Source organism: Wolffia australiana, chromosome 8 (genome assembly GCF_029677425.1).
Source record: "Wolffia australiana isolate 7733 chromosome 8, ASM2967742v1".
Classification (NCBI taxonomy): domain Eukaryota; kingdom Viridiplantae; phylum Streptophyta; class Magnoliopsida; order Alismatales; family Araceae; genus Wolffia; species Wolffia australiana.
In genome coordinates, this window is record NC_135842.1 from 9,624,383 (window position 1) to 9,643,915 (window position 19,533).

The following is a 19,533-nucleotide window of genomic DNA, read 5'->3' on the forward strand; positions in this document are numbered from 1 at the left end:
CTGAACTTCTAAATCGCTAGGCTTGAGCAAAATGTTTATGCCCTTACTGATATTGAGAGGAGAGATTGAGAGATTTACCTAGCTATTCCAACTGCATGTTAAAAAAACTATAAAAAAATTTCAATTTCTATGATATTAAATTTCCCTTTTTATTATCTAATACTGTAGTTATTTCTGAATTATCAAACCTACAAAACCAATGAAACCAATTCAAAATTTCCCTCTCAACCTCTCTAATTGACCCCTTTTACCTTTCTCTTTGGATCAAAGAAGCCAATTTAGATCTCCCTATTTCTTCTATTCATCCCATCTCTTCTACCCCCCTTTCTAAATTTCTCATCTAATTAGAGTGATTTGATCTTCATTGAAGATCAAGTTAACTCTAATTACTGTCAAATTATTCAAGTGTATCATCAATTGAATTAACTTACTAGCTTCCCTTGGATGATGCCCTTTACTTATCACTATACATCTTAAGTTAGGGTTTTATAAATTTTATTGTATAAGCTAAAATTAACAACAACAAGGGGTTTAAAAATTGCAAAATTCACCCCTATTTTTGGCTTATCAAATATTTAGTAAGTGATGAGTACGGATCGTCTCCACAGGGAACGATGATTAAGGAATTAATTTCTTATGATAGTGATGATCAATGAGAGAAGAGATGAAGACGAGAATAGAGGATATGAGCTAGTGATATCGAGTAAAAGGAAGTAAGCTATATGTTAATTTAACAACGAGTAAGTGAACGTGAAGGATACGGTGATGGTTGAGTGTGTGGACGATGATAGTGGTTGAATGTAAACGGTGTGATGGAGAGGATAGAGAGACGAATTAAGAGAGTACAAAGGAGTAAAATGTGAGTGAAAATATGATGAAGAACACTAATTAAGTGAATTATGATGTCGAAAAAGAAACAGCGTACGGCGAAGACGCTTACCTTAGATCCTTACGTTCTGCCAGGATCAGGGTGATTTATGAGTTCTGGTAAGCTCTCCCTCTTCTCCAATGCTTAAAAGAATATTTATCTGTTTTGTTTACTTAGATTGACTTAAGTACTCTTTTATGCAAAACCTGTCAATTGGTGAATAATAAATAGTCTACTTTTGAATTGTGTAATGTCAAATGCTTGAACCTTTTGAGTTTATTCATAACGGTGTGTGGGGGTCTGATAACATGCATATTTAGCACTTAATATGATCATATTTACATGTAAATTTGCATTAAATCACTCATATTTGCATGTTATCAAGCTTAAAACGATTAAATCTATTTTTAGAATGATTTCTGAATTTTATGCATTTTTTGGGATTTTTCTAATAATAGATTCTAAAAGAATACTATTTTTGAGATAGAATATGATTTTTCTAGAATTTTTTGACATTAAATTTGGAAATATATGACTTTTCCAAGTCAAAATATATATTTATACGTATTTTTTGGGCTTTTATATTATTTGATACGAATTTGTAAAGTATATTTGGTTTTTTTTTTCGCAGGGTGACGTGGCGCACTCACATCCACTCATTTAAAACAAAAAAAAGAAGAAATAAAAAGAGGGTGACGTGGCGCGTTGACGCGCCGCCATGTTATCCTCGAGAATAGGAAGGGCGCCCGCACGTAGCACGGAATACGAAGGGCGCCCGCCTGGTATACGAGAAGCATGTAATATCAAGCACTCTGACTTCTCAATGGGCACGGAAAATGATGAGGATGATGAGGAGAGAGAAAATTTCAAGGGCTAGGATTTCTTCAACTTCAAATGGCCATAACTTTTGATCTACAACTCCGAACGAGCTGAAATTTTTAGCACTGCTTCATCTTCATCTCTTCTTTCCATCCATGCTTAGATGTGGTTAGATGTGGAGTGGTACAATGGAGAGAATAGAGAGACCAGATAATGGGGAGGTAAGTAAGTGAAATGATAAATGAAAAGTTGATAAAAAACTATAATTATGATAACGATGATGTCAAGAGAGAAACAACGTAAGGCGAAGAAACTTACCTTAGATCCTTACGTTCCGCCAGGATCATGGTAATTTGCGAATGTCGGTAAGCTCCCCCTCTTCTCTTATGCTTCTTCCCACACACCCAAGACACCAAGAAGACACTTGATGGATGTCAAAACTCACTATCTTTCAATCATGCCACACAAGTAGGAAGCAAGTTCAAGATAAATTTCACAATGATCCAGGCCTCTAATGCCTTCCTCCATAGAAAATCAGAAGTTATGTATATGCCTTCGTCCATGGTTATAAGTTGATAGATCAACATAATAGTTTATGTGAGTTATAAAAAGTCATTTTATGGTCTCAAGCATTATCCTAGAAGCTGGTTTGGGAAACTTGCTGGAGTGATGAAGGGCATGGGCTACAAACGAAGTAACAGGGATCATACCAGGTCTTTTAAATTGGTCTTGATGGTTACAGTGTGGATGATATGATTATTACTAGAGATGACGCAGACGGAATCCATGTCCAGAGGCAAGACCTGTCTGAGAAGTTTGTTATCAAAGATTTGGGGTAGTGTGGTATTTTCTAGGAATAGAGGCATCATACTCACATGAGGAATAGTCTTATAACACTCCAACTATATACTTGATTGACTCAAATTTAAGGCGTTAATTTATCATTGATATTTGAGTTAATCAATAATAATTCATTAACCTTTACTCATAAAATAATTTAGCTAGTTAGTGATGAGCAAAGGTCATGTCCATAGAAAACAGATCTTACGAGATAACTCTCTCTTTAGGGGGAATTCAAGATGGTGAGAAGGAAAACGTAAGAGATAGTGATGGGACAAAGATAGTGATCAAAGAAAAGGATAGCAATTATTTAAGAAGAATATGAAGAGTATCATATGAGTAGTGGATTATGATCAAAGTGACTGAAAATGAGAGTGAAGGATGCAGGAAGTTGTGATGAAGTGAGGACTAGACAAGACGAGAAACTAATGTGCGGATAATAAGGGATATATGTTTTAGTGTTTAGTAGTGAAACTAGGGTTTATTATGATATAGGTGGGTTTGAAGGTGAGATGTGATGACCTTAGGAGACATGGTGATGAAGGTGGTGGAAATGGGAATAGAGTAATGGATAAAATGGAGGAAGTTAATGATTTGAGTTTTCCTAGATAAATAGAGAGGGGACACGTGACGAGATCATGATAGTGTAGGTGATATGTAAGGTGATGGTAGATGACTATAGTTAGGGATGATGATAGATGTTCATGGATATGGATGATGGATGATCTACCTAAATGTGTTGAATATTTACCAATGTAAGGCAAGAGGCTAATCCTAAATCCCTACATTATGCTGGGATCAAGGTGCCTTCCTGATGTAAATCAGCCTCCCCACTTCTCTTTTGATTATCTCCAAGCACTCAAGGCACCAACATTTTTTACCAATCAAAGGGAGAAAATTCACTATTTTAGGTCTTCCAACCTCACTCTCCGCATCACATTTGTTGCAAAATAAGTGCTCCTTTTCTTGATTTGGCCACATCACCCTCACGATTTTTAAAATTAGAAAGAGAATGTAAAGCATTAAATGCCATTATGATATTACTAGTCGTGACTGATGGATATTATGTGGCAGTCAAGCCAAATCACACCATTGTGTTTACTTATGTTCATTGAATAAAATATTATGTTCATTATTATTATAGTGTGATGTTTATAATGAAGTCTATGAATACGTGCAATGACATTGTGAATTATGATGAGATCATAATATATTGATCACTAGTCTTTAAACATGTATCCTAAATATTCCTCTTTGATGGGTAGTCGAGATGGATATCAAATTATCCGGATAGAATAACACTAACTGATCCTACTTATTTGATAAATATAGCTGATCCTTTGGCTATTAGTGTGGTGACACTAAGGACAGATAGCCGGTGCTCTTCGGGAAAAGAGTTCACTGATTGATCCGTTCGAATTCCTGAATGGTATTATACCTAAATGTCAATCAGGTTGACTCATGTCACAGTTTTATAAGTGATCTAATGACCTGAGACACCGAGGACATCTCGTGAATTGACAACTACATTTTGACTACGACTTACGAGCCTATAATCATGTGATTCAAATAAGTCATAGCTCAAATCTAGTGAGAAGCTCACGGAGGTGATTGAGTGGTCAAGACGAGATCATCTACCCTCGGTATAAGACGATATTGACTCAAGGAAGACAACGTAGAAAATCCTTGTCAGGGTAGTGAGGATATTGGAGAAGGCCTTCTCCAATGATCCCCATTACACATCAATATTAATCGAATGATGGATTAAGGTTTGACGATCAACCATACGCATTCGTTTATGGTAATCGATGATGACAACGATTCCATGAGAGAGTTCAAACACTACTCGGTATCTTCTAGAGCACGAGGTGTTGGCTTTTCACCCTATGGGCTAGAAACTTGACCTATCGATTGAGTTAAATAGATCCTTAGTTAATTAACCTATATGTTGATATAGTTAATTAATAAGGTTGGTCAATAATTGTTATTGGGTCACTAAAGTTATTAACTAGAAAAAAATTACCTAGAGGGTCACACGCATAAGATCATAAGGGCATTGGTGAATATATTTTATTTTATGGGTTTTTTGAAAAAAATTTAAGTAAAATATAAATAGGGAAGGGGTACTCATTTCAAGCACCAGGCCAGCCATAATTGAGAGCCCCTCCTTTCTCCATTCTACTCTCTTTTCCACTCAATTAAGGAGGGCGTCTTCATGATGAGAAGATCTTCAAGATTTTCAAGGAGAGTTGAAGAAGAAGAGGTGGAGATCCAAGCGACAAGTGATTGCGTGGATACTTCTAGAGGCCAGGCACATGAACGGCTTCAGAATGATCTCAATGAGAGCAGTTCAAGGGTGGAACAGGTTCCCCATAAGGTACATATGATATATGCTTTCATAGATTGATTGAGAATTGATTCACATGCTCCTGCATCATTGAATTATGATTTCCAAGGTTGAACAAAGGTGAAGAACCTAACAATGATGCCATATCGGGTTTGACGAATGATTGGTTGATGGCTGATAATCTCAAATTCAGGGTTTTAATTCATTGTTAGTATTTGAGATTATTCATAGTTCATCATTTTATCTAGTGATGAGTACGGATTGTCTCAAGAGGGAACACTGATTAATGATCTAATATTCTTAATATGGTAATTTTTACATGATAAGCGATAATTACTAATATGAAATCATGTGATGTGAAAATAGAAGGCAAAATAGTGATATTCAGTCAAGGAGAGTAGTTAGTAGATAATGATAATTAAGGTTTGAGAAGAGTGTGTAAATGCGAGAGTGAAATAACAATGATACGAGGAGTGACGGGAATGGGGTAGAAAACAAGTTGAAGATGATAATTAACGAGTAAGTTAATGTTACAACAATGATGTGAAGGTGGTAAGATGTGATTTGGAGAACATATGGAGGTGATGGAATGCGAAAATGTGTAGTGAAAATGAACTAAACAACCGTCGGTGTTGAGAAAGAACAATATAAGGTGAATATGCTTACTGTAGATCCTTATGTTCCCCCTTTTTTCTATTGGTTCTTCCCACACAACAGGGAACCAAGAACACACTTGATGGATCTCAGAAACAGATTATCTTTCAATCAGCCCACATGAGTAGGAAGCAAGTTTAAGGATAATTTTGACTGTGATCCACTCCTCGATGTATAGATCAGAGGGTATGTATCGAAAAAGGAGGCGAAGACAAAGCACCCCTAAAAATTTGATTGTACACTCTCAAATATCATTTGATTAAAGTAAAGTTAGAAATGACAACATTAACACACCCAAACTTGCTTTATCAAATTGGCACCCTTGTCGGGGATTGGCATCCCATGGAGTAGATTTAGCTTTTTGCTTCATTGCTATAATAGAGATATCCTGTTTTACTTGTGCTTGCGTTACATTTAGTATTTATCTTTCGTGCTCTTGGGTCAATCATGCTCTAGGAAGAAAAGGGACAACAAAGAACTACAAAAAAGAGAACCTAGGTTAGAAATTGAATTATTGCTCACATTAGGGGATAAAGTCAACGAGTCTAAACTCTTTCCTCACTCCCTCCCTAGAGGTTAATTGTGTTTGAATGAGAGGAGGTTGCTACAAAATCCTCTCATGAATCTCTTTAGCTCAACACATGAGGAGTTGACTTTCGATGACATCTCTATTTCAACATTGCCGCTTTCTACTATGGATGAAGATAACAAGAACAGCAAAAGGATGTGATTATGAGACCACTCAACTCCAATGCAGTATAGGCCAATCACAACGCTTCATGCCCCCATTGTTGCGGGGGGTGCACTTTAGAATTAATGGTTACACTATGAACCTTCTACCAACATTTTTAGGTAAACCTTCGGAAGACCCTTATAGGTTAGTTGTAGATTTTTCACGAGTCTGTGAGATGAAAAATTACCAAAATGTTCGTCTCGACATAGTGCAAATGTGACTCTTTCCTTTTACACTAAGGGATAGAGCGAGAGAATGGTCCCTAAATTTAGCTCGAACGCTTGATTCATGGGATGAGATTGAATAAGCATTACTTATGAAATTTTACCTTGTAGGAAAAACAAATGGTATCAAGAAATCCATTCAGGATTTTGACCAAGATGTTGGGAACCTTCAATGATGCTTTGGAGCAGTTCAGAGAATACACTAGATCTTGTCCTCATCACGGAATCCCTGATCACGAGATAGTACAGATCTTCTATGAAGGCCAAAACAATTTAGATTGACTTATGCTCAACGCAATTAATGGTGGAGCATTCATGAGCAAATACAACGACGATGCATTTGAACTCATAGAGTTAGTGGTTGAAAATACAGCCCATCATGCTGATGGAAATATATGTGGCCGGCAAACGAATCACACATTCCACATCTCGTTCCATGGTCATTAATGCAACATATTCATTATAGTGCACGTTTGATGCTTATAATAAGTTTCATGAATACATGATCGGACTTAGTGAATTATGATGAGATCGTAATATGGAGATCACTTGTCTTTAAGCATGCATTCTAAATATTCCTATTCGAAGGATTCTCGAGAAGGACATCGAAGTATCTGAATAGAATAGCACTATCTAGCCTCAATCATATGATGAGTATGGCCGGTCTCATAGTCATTAGTGTGGAAAGGGTTCACTGAATTGATCCGTACAAATCCCTGAATAGTATTATACTAAACTGTCAATCAGGTCGATTCATGTCACGGTTGTGTAAGTGGTACTTAGACCTGAGACACCAAAGACATCTTGTGGACGGACGGTTGTACTTTGACTATGGCCAACGAGTCTCTAATCATGGGATTCTAAACAGTCTTAGTTCGGGTACATCAAGAAGTTTACGAAGATGATTGAGTGGTCAAGATGGGATCGTCCACCCTCGGTATAAGAGGTGACAGCTCAAGGAAGACGATGCGATGAAGTCCTTGGCCAAGGCAGTAAAATATCAGAGAAGATTTCTCCAATGATTTTCGAATGCATCAGTACTAACTCGGATGATCGATTAGGGTTTGACAGTTAACCATATCCTAAGTCGTCCAAGGAGCATCAAGTGGATGAGGGACTATACCTACACGATAACCGATGATGAACAGGTTCCATGAGTGAGTCGATACACACTCCTTTGTATCTTCTAGAACACGAGGTGTAGCTTGGCACCCCACGTGTTGGAGACTCAACCTATCGATTGGGTTCAATCGATCAGACTTTCATTAATCTATATGATGATATAGATAATTAATCTATCGATTGGGCCACTAGAGTCGTAAACTAGACTGGTACATGGGCCTAGAGGGTCACACGCAAATGGTCTTTTGGACGTCAGAAGATATACCTACGTTTTGGGGGGTTTTATGAAAAATACTCACTTAGAACAGGGCCTTCCCCTACTTCTTCCCTCTCCCAACACCCCTATCCATGCCCAATGCGATCGGAATGGCGTAATGACGCCGGTGGAGGTAGAATGGGGCTTGTCAATGAGAAGGAGGAGATTAGACGTGCCAAGGATCACTTGGATACATCTAGAGGCTGCACACTTGAGCAGCTCGACTGGTCTCGCTCTAGGATCTAAGAAATCATAGATGCAATCCGTGCAAAGGTACATCGTTTTATGGTTTTTATGATCTAGTTTGATTCGTAAATGTCTTCCACTACGTATCATTTTGTTTTGTTCATCCAGATCTAGGCGTCTAGAACCCAACACATGCAGCACTAACTCAAACAAGGAGTGTCATACCCTAGAAGGGAGGTCTGATAATTGATGCTAATGTGGTATAGACTGACATGATAATGGATAAGATTTACAAATTGGTGGAAAGACAAAGGAGTCTAGTAAAAAAAGGTAGAACAAGTGAGTACTTATAGACATACTATAAACAGGGTAAACAAAGACTCGCCCCCTTGTATAATCTGCTCTAGCTTAGACCTTGAGGAAGATGATTGTCAATTGAATCCGGATGTGATGGCTATTCAGGAGCAAAGCCACTATAATCAGTATAAAGCTTCAATGCAAGCTGAAAGGCCTCAGTACTCGAATAGGTACAACAATACTGATGCTAATAGGGTTAACATGGATAAAAACCTTGGGTTTAGAAAGGGGCCATATCAACAGTACCATTTAAACCTTGGGATCAAAGAGGTGGATGTCATGGAAGTAGTTGAGGAACAACTTCATGATTTTAATGAGGAATCTCTAAATTATATGGGACTCGTGGGAAATGAAACTTACGAAGTATGCATAGATAACATGCATAGAAAGACCATTAGATCTAAAGACATTTCCATCCACTCTCAAGTATGCTTTCCTTGACAAGCAGGGAACCTCACTGGTGATCATATCCGCTCAACTTACTCCAAACGAAGAGAAATAACTTTTAAATGTGCTACGAAAACATCGAGACGCCATAGGATGGACACTAATGGACTTGAAAGGTTTAGATTCATCTGCGTGTGTGCACAATATTTATTTAGAGGAAAATGCAAGACTCGAAAGAAAGGCTCAAAGTAGACTCAATACTCAAGTATGGGATGCAGTGAAAGAAGAGATAATGAAATGGCTACATGCTGGAATTATATACCCTATTTTTGATAGCCCTTGGGTGAGTCCAATTCATGTAGTCCCCAAGAAATCAGGTATGACCGTTACATTAAATCTACTCTTCTCATGTCTTTAATGTATTTATGTTATTAGATTTGTAAATGGGTCACATCACTATGAGGCTCATATGTCCTTTCCCTATTCTTTTTTATGTTATTAAAAGGCAACATGTTATAAGTGGCCCATATTTTGGTTTTTAAGTCCCCTATGGTAGTGTGGCCACTACTCATTTTTTATATTATATGGTATTTAAACCAGCTCAAATAGAATGGAATTAGGTCATCTTATTTGATTATAACCTAGCCACCACTAGAGCTCCATTTTCAGGTGTGATAGGAGCATCAAGGGGACGAAGATGAATTTTAACATAACTCCCCATCTTCTCTGCGCTCTAGGAATGATTTGGTGCATGGCCAATCATCAAATCCAAATCATTCATCCCTTAGGGGAGTGGTGAAATGCTAATTCTTAAAAAATCTTGTGATAATATTTCCAATACTTTAACAGATGACATAATTTAAACATACTTAAATGTGTTCGACTCCTCTCCTATCTAAGGTGGATAATCCTATCTCACATGTAAAATCACATATGTATATTTGTTGTTGTATTTGAGATATCATCATTTGGAGTGATTAGAGATTCATAACTCATAGTCCAAAAAAAACTTCCCACCATAATATTTCATTGGAATCATAGGTCCAAGATAGATTGACAGTAATGTGAGATACCAACCAATGATTCAGATAGATAAATTCATTTCCCTCTTATTAAAAAGACCACTCGATATTTTCATGATTACTTGATAACCTATTGACAACCACAAATAACATGTGGTTATCTATAAAATTAAGTCACTAACTTATACATTTTATCTTCAAAGAAATGTTCACATTGTCTAGTAATAAAAATATTTTTAAAATTTTTAAAATGTTCTGATTTTCCCAATTTTCTGAATCATAATTTTAAGTCATAAATTTAATAGACTTATTTAAAAAATTTTGGGGTTTACTATATTTTAAAATGATATTCTTTTTTCCCATTTTTGGTATTTTTATGTAATTTTATGACATTAAACTCGTAAAGAAAACACTTATAAGTCGGAATGTTTGCATTTAAATTTATTTAAATAGTTGGAGTTTTCTTGAATTTTCCAGTCTTTGGATAACTTTATGGGACGCTGGCAATCTGCCTCTTAGATTAAGGCGGGTAGCTTCTCCCACATGAGCCATTTCTGGCTCTGATACCAAGGTAAGGATTGGAGACAGATGGATGCAGAAATGAGAATAAAATCATTCGCAGAATTAAAATATCTTGTAAAAGAACAATTAAAGATATAACTACTTGTAGGCAGACAATCAATCAACTTGAATTTGAGTTGATTGACTGTCTCTTAAGGAGTAGATACTCTTATCTACAAGGTCTTTATAGAGAAAGTTCTAAATCAGTATAGTTGACATATTTCCAGAAATATCCATTTTATTTATTCTGCCAGATATTTGGAAATAAAATTTATTTCATATTGCAAAAGGTTTTGCAGGAGAACGATAATAAATTTTATTTTACTCATGTTCACTACTATATAGAGTTTCAAAAATAATTTAGAGTTCACTGATGTATAGAGTTTCAGAAAAATATTTAGATTTCACTGCATTTGAACAGAGAGGTTGGTATGACAACTTCATAAATCTTTGTATGGTTCGTTCAAAAAAAAAGTCTTTATATGGACTCAAACAAGCATCTAGACAATGCTATTTCAAATTATCTTTATCCTTGGCTGAATCTAGCTATTCAACAATCACATCCAGACTACTCTTTCTTCTTGAGGCGAGAAGGAGGTGTTATAATCATCCTTCTCATGCATGGTGATGATATCATCACTGCGGGGTTAAACATTAATCACATTGAAAGTGAGGAAGTCTTCTTGAGCTTCAAGTTTTCTGAGTCACTGTTGGGCCTAAACAGACCCTTCCTGTATTTTGTTTTAAGGTGGGTGAATCTCTTACTACATTTTCAAGTTAAGTTTTAAGGTGTAGAGAGTGCTGCAGAGGATGGAGTCATGCCCAGGATATAGAGAGATAGAGAGAGATTGAGACATGAGTGAGAGGGTGATGGAGGGATTAATCATAGATTGATGAACAAAATAGAGATACTGGATGCAAAAGAAACAACACCTGAGGTGGCAGAATGAGAGGTTTTAGAAACTTTGATTTTCAGAACCTCGAAGATTTGGTGGCGACAATTTAAGTGGGACAGTGGTGATTAAAGACGGACATAGTTGGAGGCCAGGCTGAAGAATCAAAGAACTAACTGAGGTGAGAACTGTATTTTAGGGACAATTTTTTAGACTTCCCCCAACTACATGCGTCATCATCTTCAACCATTTTATCTCTGTTGTCCCTTCTTCCGCAGACCCATGACAGAAAACTGGTAGAATTGATGCATTTTGGACAGACCATGATTGGGACGCTCTCCAGAAATTATGAGACTTTGGGATAGATGACATCCATTCAGTTATGCTCGCTTCATCCCATATAGTCGTCCATGCACCAACAACGAACCTCCCCACATGTTCTTCAAATGCAACACATAAGAATAAGTGGAGGTTTCTTGAATTCAAGCCTCCAAGCAGTACAATGGCCCTTCTTGGGCTTCACTTGAGCCACAAAATCTACAGGTCCAGCCCAGTATTGGGCTGTTAATATTCTTTGGGGTTGTGACATAAAAATAAAGTTACAAATGGCTAGATACAATTTACTCGTGGGCCATGATATTTTTATTGCAATAATTTTCTTTTAACTGGTCACAATTTGGTCTTGGACTCTGGGTCCGAGGCCGCCAGCTCAGCATACATGTCAGCAATAGCCTTGTCAAAGTATGCCCTTGCTTGGGGCCTCTTGATCTAAGAAAAGCCAAAAACATTTTTCATTAAATTTGGTATTGAAATTTTTTAAAAAGAACAATAAATGTCAAAACTAGAGGTAAAGAGAAATAATATAAACGACAAAACTGTTGACTTATTGAGCATAAACCATAATTAAAACACCGTTTTAAAATGAAAGGAATACAAAATGAAAAGTATCACACTGGTGAATTGAGATAAAATATAATCTGATCTGATTAAAATAAAAACAAGTTATAAAATTGGTTGGCTTCTCATTCAGAGGAATTCTCCTTTTTCCCAAGTTGGTCAATTGTTTTTCTTGCAGAACCTAACTGCACTAGTTATAGCAGTTTTCTATGTGCGCGTGGGAGAACGAGGGCTGATCCAATCTGACATCTATTGAACCAATCAACTCCCGAAAAAAATTTATAGAATTATGATGTTAAATGGAAATGCTATAAACACAGTTTAGTTGTATAAATAAATTTAAAATATTTTTATATTAAAGAAAATGGTTAAAATTTAACTACCGCAGAATAGCATCCAAGAAAACATTATCCAAAAATATTTAGATTCTATTTTTAAATAAATAAGATACTAAAAAATTTATATAATTTTATAATGACGAATAGAAATGACAACTAATGGATAAACAAATAAATCAGAAATGATAACTGAGTTGAAAACACAACTATAATTTAAAAGGGTGTCATAAAAGAGAATAGAGAGAAAATATGACAACAAACCATTGAAAACATACTTTTAAAACATAAATAAAATGCAGATAAGTAAAAAAATCATAAAATTTACTATGAAAAGTTAAACTAAACTTTTTAATAAAGAGTTTAAACTAGAACTAATCAGCAATTTATTTTCCACAGAGTGGCCTGGTGGGATAGGAAGGTTACCTTGAATGTGGGAGTGAGAAGACCATTCTCCAAGGTAAACGGCTCAGTCACCAGGGTGACTGCCTTGACGAACTCAAATCCACGGAGCTGCAAATTGAAAATAGAGTTTTATTTAAAATATTTTATAAGATAACTGGGATCAGAATGGAAAAATTCATCTGGTAAGGTCACCTTCGACTCTCTTCCCACGGCATCCAAATCTGCCAGAACAGCAGCTCTAGCCCTGGGATCAGAGCACAGCTGCTCTAGACTGCCATACTGCGATGATAAAATTTCTTCGAGGTTATTTAATTATATTATACAGAACGGTTATGCTTGAACAAAAAAGTCAACGACAATGCCCACCTGAATTCCATTAGCTGATGCCCAGTTTCTCATGACGTCGGGGTCAACGGAGATCACCGCCACCAAGCTGGAGTTGAAGCTATCCCCTATTTTTTTTTAGCAGGCATCCATATCTCGCTTAGATTCGAACAAGTATTCATGGATTTTAATAGTAGATGTTTATTATTGGGTATGATTATTTAACATGAATACTCTTTTAATTGGAGGGCTTACCATAGACGAAGCACTGGGCGACGAATTTGCACTTGGCGTAAACGTTCTCAATCTTCTCTGGGGCTATGTACTCTCCCTGAGCCAGCTTAAATATGTTCTTCTTTCTAAAGATGTAAAAGATGATAAAATACTTTGAAATTAGAACGGATAATGGACTCGAATTGGGTGGAATAATTTGAGAAGAAACCCATCATTAATCAGGAATATAGGGGCAGAAGATTGTCCGCCAAAGGAATAAAAATTTTGATGGTTCCAAGGAAGACAGACTTTTCACCTAAATCACACACTAATCAGGATTCAAATTTTTTATGGTCCTATGGAAGATAGACTCTTCATTTAAAAATACTTCTAAATTTAGAATGAAAATGGACCCAAATTGGGTGGAATAATTTGAGAAAAAACCCATCTCTTAATCAGGGATATGGGAGGTAGAAAATTGTCCAAGAAAGGAATAAGAGAATTGTCCAGCTTAAAGATGGTTTCAAGAAAGATAAACTTGCCAAATATTCTTCCGAGAAGATCAATAAGACAAGGACCTTACGATTTTCAAATGATCAAGATATTTGTATAAACATCCATAGCTACCGAGTAGTTTTACTAACAACAATTTCTCCAAAAAATAGAACTGTGTCTTGAAAAACTTAAATGACGCCGCCAATCTTGGTCGATTTATTGTACCTGTCTATGATCTTGAGACGCCCACCAGGTAGCCAGAGTCCAATGTCCCCAGTATGTAGCCACCCATCCTCATCAATCACCTCTCTCCTGCCACGTCATTTCCTGTTAAATTATAGAAAATGATAACTGAAAATGACCTAATAATAGATTTTTTTCCACATTACGTTTGCATTTCATCCTTAAAGTAGCCCTTGAAAATGGTCGGGCCTCTCACACAAATTTCACCACGTGGATATGGCTGGTCATCAGATGTGTAGTTCATCTCTGGAACATCAACCAACTTGATTTCTGAATAAATAAATAGAAATTAAAATTATATAAACAAATAAATCATCTGAAAGAAGAAGTAAAAAATAAAAGCTTACCGCATGCAGTGTTTGGGGAACCAACGTGGCCACTGAGCTTGTCACCAGGATCCATGGCACTAATTACACATGAAGTTTCCGTCATCCCATAGCCCTCAATTACCTCACAACCAAAGCATCTGCACAAAATGATAAACACTAAGATTTAGATAGGGAGAAAGTTTATGAAAAATGTAGAACTTGCGATAAATTTTGAAATTTAACGAGCTTACACTCTCAAGAAATCCATGACATCAGGGGACAGTGGGGAAGCGCCAGATCCCATGAAGCGTACACGCCCTCCCAGCTTTGCTTTGATCTTATTGAAAACCAGTCTATCCCACAAAGGCGATGGGTTTTTGCCTGATGTTCGATTCAGGGATTTAATTCAATGTCGAAGAAATAAAATTCACGGCAAATAAAAAAATAACAGAGAGCAGAGGAAAAGAATAAAAAAAATTTCAAACATTAACCCTAAGATCTTTTCATAACCAATATGTGAATAGGAACATTTGGGCAGCGACTATCCATCAAAAATTGAATCTTGTTTGGGTTCGATCTAAAATTTAAATCGATAGAACAACCCTTATTCGCCTAATCTGATCAACTTGATCCGATCAATCAGAAGGGCTGGATCATGATAGGTTAGATAGATCCAATCCAATCGGCCCAGTTAGTGTAACAAGCGGTCAGATCATGATAGCTTGATTAATCGAATATACACAGTTTCTAAAGTTCAGAGAGGTAAAGGTTTATGCTTCCTATGGCTTACAACAAGCGAGGAAATGAGTAATAGAAGACAGAAAGCCCTGGAGAGTGACTACTGGCGGAAATTCTAAATTTTGATTATTTTTAAGAAATTTTCAGTTGCTTTAGGAGGGAGACACCATTAGAGGAATTAGAGAGAGAGAGAGCTCCTTTTTCTTTCTTGTTAATATTTTTACTGTCGATCACGAATCGATTCAACTGCTTAAATTTGAACAATTGATCATGATCGCTGGATCAGGAGCTGATCAAACTTTCTGACTGATCGTATATTGCTAGCTATATCTGATCTATCAATTGATGTGATCAATCTGATCGTAAAATAGACCGATCCCCAAACCTTAACAAGGAAAAACATTAAAACCAAAGTAACTACAGGAAAAAATTTAGAGAAAGCATGTCACCATTGGCGATTGCTTGCTTTTTGGAGTTGAAGGCAGTGAAGAAAAGCTTCTCTCGCAAGGCACCAGATGCTTTCACGGCATTGATAATGCTACAGAATTCATAGATTTTAATGTAAATTGAACAGGTATTTTCTCAGCAATGGAACGAATTAATGTCATAGAATAAAAGTCACGGAACTTACCCTGCATAGATTCTGTTATACAAGCGGGGTACGCTGCAGAAAACTGTTGGTCTCAGCACTGCCAGATCATCCATTAGCTTCAAGTTATCCTGTTTGAAGACATGCACAAATCAAACGTGTAAGATAAATAAATGGATGACAAACAAAGGAAAAAATAAAGTGATGACAAAATTCCAACTAAGGCATTAAGAAGGTGTTTTTTCATGGATATTACTCGTATATACACAGAGGTCGTAATAAGATGATTTCATTTTCAGACTCAGCAAGATGGAATAAAGTAACTTCATTAATTTCACGGAGAGATGATTATAGTATTCTGCTCGTAGCAGGTACGTGCTTCAATTTTCAATGCAGTGTGTTAGCCAAAACATGTAGTTTAATGTGTTTAAAGAGGGTCTTGAAAATATAATTACAAGAGATTTGAAAACGAAAATATCTCACGAACCCCTTGGTAGAAGCCCACAGAAACTCCGTAGTATGCTAATGCCACGTGGTTGGCACGCTCGTAGATGTGTGCCAAAGGAAGATAAGAGATGTAACTAAAAAAAATGTTCATAACGTTAATCAACGATAAGTCTGCAGTCCTTAATGAAAAGGAAAATTAATATGGGAGGATTATCTCACATATCAGATGTGTAGAAGGGAACGTTTGTGTTAAAACCAGCAACGCTCGCGATCATGTTCTTGTGCGTCAACACAACTCCCTGAAAAAGAGAACGCAATCCATATTTATTAACTCTCAAGAGAAAAGGCAAGGGATGAAAGAAGAATCATAATATACAAATAAGAAGTTCAATCCGTCCCCTACGAAAATTTCAGCAAAAATTTTCCCTACTCAAAATAAAGTGACCGTCAAAGGTAACCTTGGGTGTGCCTGTTGTCCCACTGGTGTAGCAGATCGTGTAAACATCGTCAGGTTTTGGAGGAATAAACGGATGAATGTTTCTCCTTCCCTGAAAACAGACGAGTCAAAGATGAGATTGATACACGTGGCATAATGAAATTTTATCACATTTCTTTCAGTCTAACCAAAATCAATGAACTTCAATTTGTAAATATTAAAAATAGGCAACATAATATGAACAATATGGAACGAGGGTTTATTTTTAAAGTACACTAAAACTAGATTCTCTCATTTTGAACTTTTTGTACCACGCTCTTATTCTATCTATAATTTTCCATATTTAAATATTTCTTTCACTTGTGGACTTTTTTTCCAATAATCTCTCTCGCGCCCACGTTCAATCTCCTTTCTGAATTTGCTGACAGAAGATTCAATATATAGTCAGATTATCAATTTACAATCTGTTCGCCAGCTTTTTCCCTCGGATGACAAAAAAAGACGTCCATAAGAATTACGATTATTTCCCGAAAGCTACCACAGAGTGAAAGTCCCGATATTTGATGAGTTGACGCGTAAAAAACCAAATTTGTGAAAGTGAGTCAGCAAGAAAAGACACCTGTTCAAGAAGCCTGGAATACGATACAATTTTCACGCCGGCTGCCACTGGAAGGGATGGTATCTTTTCGTCTTGCCCATCTATCACCTATTCAAAATAAGATAATATAATCAATAAAATAAATGCATAACACTGAAGCTATTAAAAAGAAAACTTGGAATCCTCCATACCACAATTAAACGCACAGATGGAATCTGAGACAAGAAGCTAAGGATCTGCACAGCGAGCATAATGTATCAAAAAAATTGACAAAAGCTTATCATCAGTTCCCGTTGACGAAAAGTCAAAAAGATTAGCCATTTTATCCCACAGTAAAATGGAATAGGAATGTTGGCCGAGTTTTACAGAAGCATAGACTCACAATGTCCAAAGTTTGGGGAAGACAAAAAATGGCCTGCACTTCGGCGTGATTTACAATAAAACTAACAGCATCAGGCCCTGCAGTGAATGAAATAATTGCACGTAAACAAATTACTGTTGCATTAACACAGGAAACAAGCATTAAGACGTTTAGTAAACTTACCAAGTGTATCATATAGGGGCACAGAAATAAACGAATACGCAGAACAGGCATGATCCACGATAAGCCACTCTGGCCGGTTGATGAAATAAAGTCCTACTGAAGCCCCCTGAAAGAAGATATCGTATTAATAGGGTTACAGAAAAGAAGATATTTTAATTTTTAGATAAATCGATTGATCAATAACACACTTGAGGGATTCCATGGTAAACAAGACCGGAGCCTATGGCAGTTCTTGCTGTGCTGGCTTCTCCGTATGTCATCCACCTGTATCTGCGATGCAAAAGAACAAAGAATCAAAACAAAAATTCATTTTTTATGAGGTTCCCAGAGAAGGAACCAGAAAATAATGACATGATTTTTCTGAAAACTTGACGGTAGAATAAAATAGAAAGTCACGAAAAGCTGTTCAAAAAGGCAATAGCACCGGAATCAACACACACATTTTTTTCACATGTTAATCACATAAAATGATTGAGAAACTGTCATATCCTTCAAACATGAAACGGATAATCCACTTACTCTCCGACTGTTCCGTCTTCTCTGATCCGCGAACCCAAGTACTTGTAGTCTCGAAAACTCTCAACTCCGTGCCTTCAGATACGACCAAGTTCATCGGCGTTAGATACAATTGAGTTTATGGTGAATTATACCCCGAGTTACCCATTGTTAAAATCGCTAAAAGGGACTCACACAAAATTTTCGTGGACAGTGCTAATTTCTGGATGGTCGGAAAACCTCGTTACCAGCTTTAAAGGAGAGCGTACAGATCTGCATACCGGGATTGAATATCAGAGAACTACGAATTTAACTCAGAATTGTTGGAGATTTAGCCGCAAAGAATTTGGGCTACCTGTATACGTTCCATTTCCCAGTATTGAGCTTCTCTGGAAGAACAACGCTGTACCCTTGATCTGTCGAACAGAAAACCAGATCATCAGAATCAAACCGAAACGTAGAGATTCTTTCCTATCATTATTTCTTTTCATCCCTTCTGATGAAAAAAATCTCCACACAGAGAATTCCAATGGAATTTCCAGAGAATTTAAATTGGAAGCGATCTCCATCTCTATCGCTCTCTATCGCTATCTCAACCTCTGCCTCCATCTCCTTCTGACAGCTTTTCATCGTTTCCGAAGAAAAAAAATCGTCCACAACGAAAACTCCAAGGAGAATTCAGGAAAAAATTTCTTCGAAATCGATCTCCATCTTAATCGTGTTCCACCAGAATCTCCATTTCAATCTCTACCTATCCCCACCTTTTCCGGTCTCCATCTATATCTCTACCTCTGAATCCACAAGGAAGAACCGTGAGCCGGCAACGATACAGATTTCTCGAGCAACAACAAATCTTCGCAACAACGTTCAAACGCACGAAAAGGATTGCGAAGATCCATCAGCTAGATACTCACTGTGAACGAATTCCGCAGCAGTCGGATTGAAGAACAAAGAGCGCGCCTCTTCCCGACAAGCATCATCGACGGAGCTGAGCAGGTGGCCGGAGATGGCTTTGAGCCGCCGCTGCGCCGCCGCGTGATCCATCTGCTCCGCCGCGAATTCCGCTCCCTCTTCTGCAAATCCTTCCTCTCTCTTCCTCTTCTTCCCTCTTGCAGAGACTGTTCTAACCGATGACTTGAGCAGGCAGTTATCTCTACGTATTTATATGGTGGCGACGAGACTGTCCGTTTCGGGGGA

At 37.1% G+C, this 19,533-nt stretch overlaps 1 protein-coding gene and 1 non-coding gene across 3 annotated transcripts; both read right to left on the reverse strand.

Moving 5' to 3' along the window:
- Window positions 1–6,607: 6,607 nt before the first annotated feature.
- On the reverse strand, window positions 6,608–6,712 carry LOC144707272 (small nucleolar RNA R71). Its single transcript, XR_013582433.1, has one exon. It is a non-coding gene; the product is annotated as a small nucleolar RNA R71 (small nucleolar RNA).
- A 4,995-nt stretch (window positions 6,713–11,707) lies between these two features.
- On the reverse strand, window positions 11,708–19,533 carry LOC144706984 (long chain acyl-CoA synthetase 6, peroxisomal-like). Of its 2 annotated transcripts, none has more exons than XM_078580094.1 (23): window positions 19,251–19,533; window positions 18,692–18,752; window positions 18,532–18,609; window positions 18,361–18,432; window positions 18,030–18,111; window positions 17,842–17,947; window positions 17,680–17,756; window positions 17,489–17,533; window positions 17,319–17,405; window positions 16,722–16,811; window positions 16,483–16,562; window positions 16,304–16,397; window positions 15,859–15,947; window positions 15,677–15,765; window positions 14,741–14,870; window positions 14,529–14,647; window positions 14,328–14,427; window positions 14,164–14,250; window positions 13,486–13,589; window positions 13,273–13,358; window positions 13,099–13,185; window positions 12,928–13,014; window positions 11,708–12,037 (listed from the first exon to the last, which is right to left on the reverse strand). In XM_078580094.1, the coding sequence occupies exons 1-23, from the start codon at window positions 19,378–19,380 to the stop codon at window positions 11,939–11,941; spliced, it is 2,079 nt and encodes a 692-aa protein (XP_078436220.1). In that variant the 5' UTR covers window positions 19,381–19,533; the 3' UTR covers window positions 11,708–11,938. The 2 variants fall into 2 exon arrangements, with proteins under 2 accessions (XP_078436220.1, XP_078436219.1); XM_078580093.1 differs by having other exon boundaries at window positions 14,328–14,451; window positions 19,251–19,494.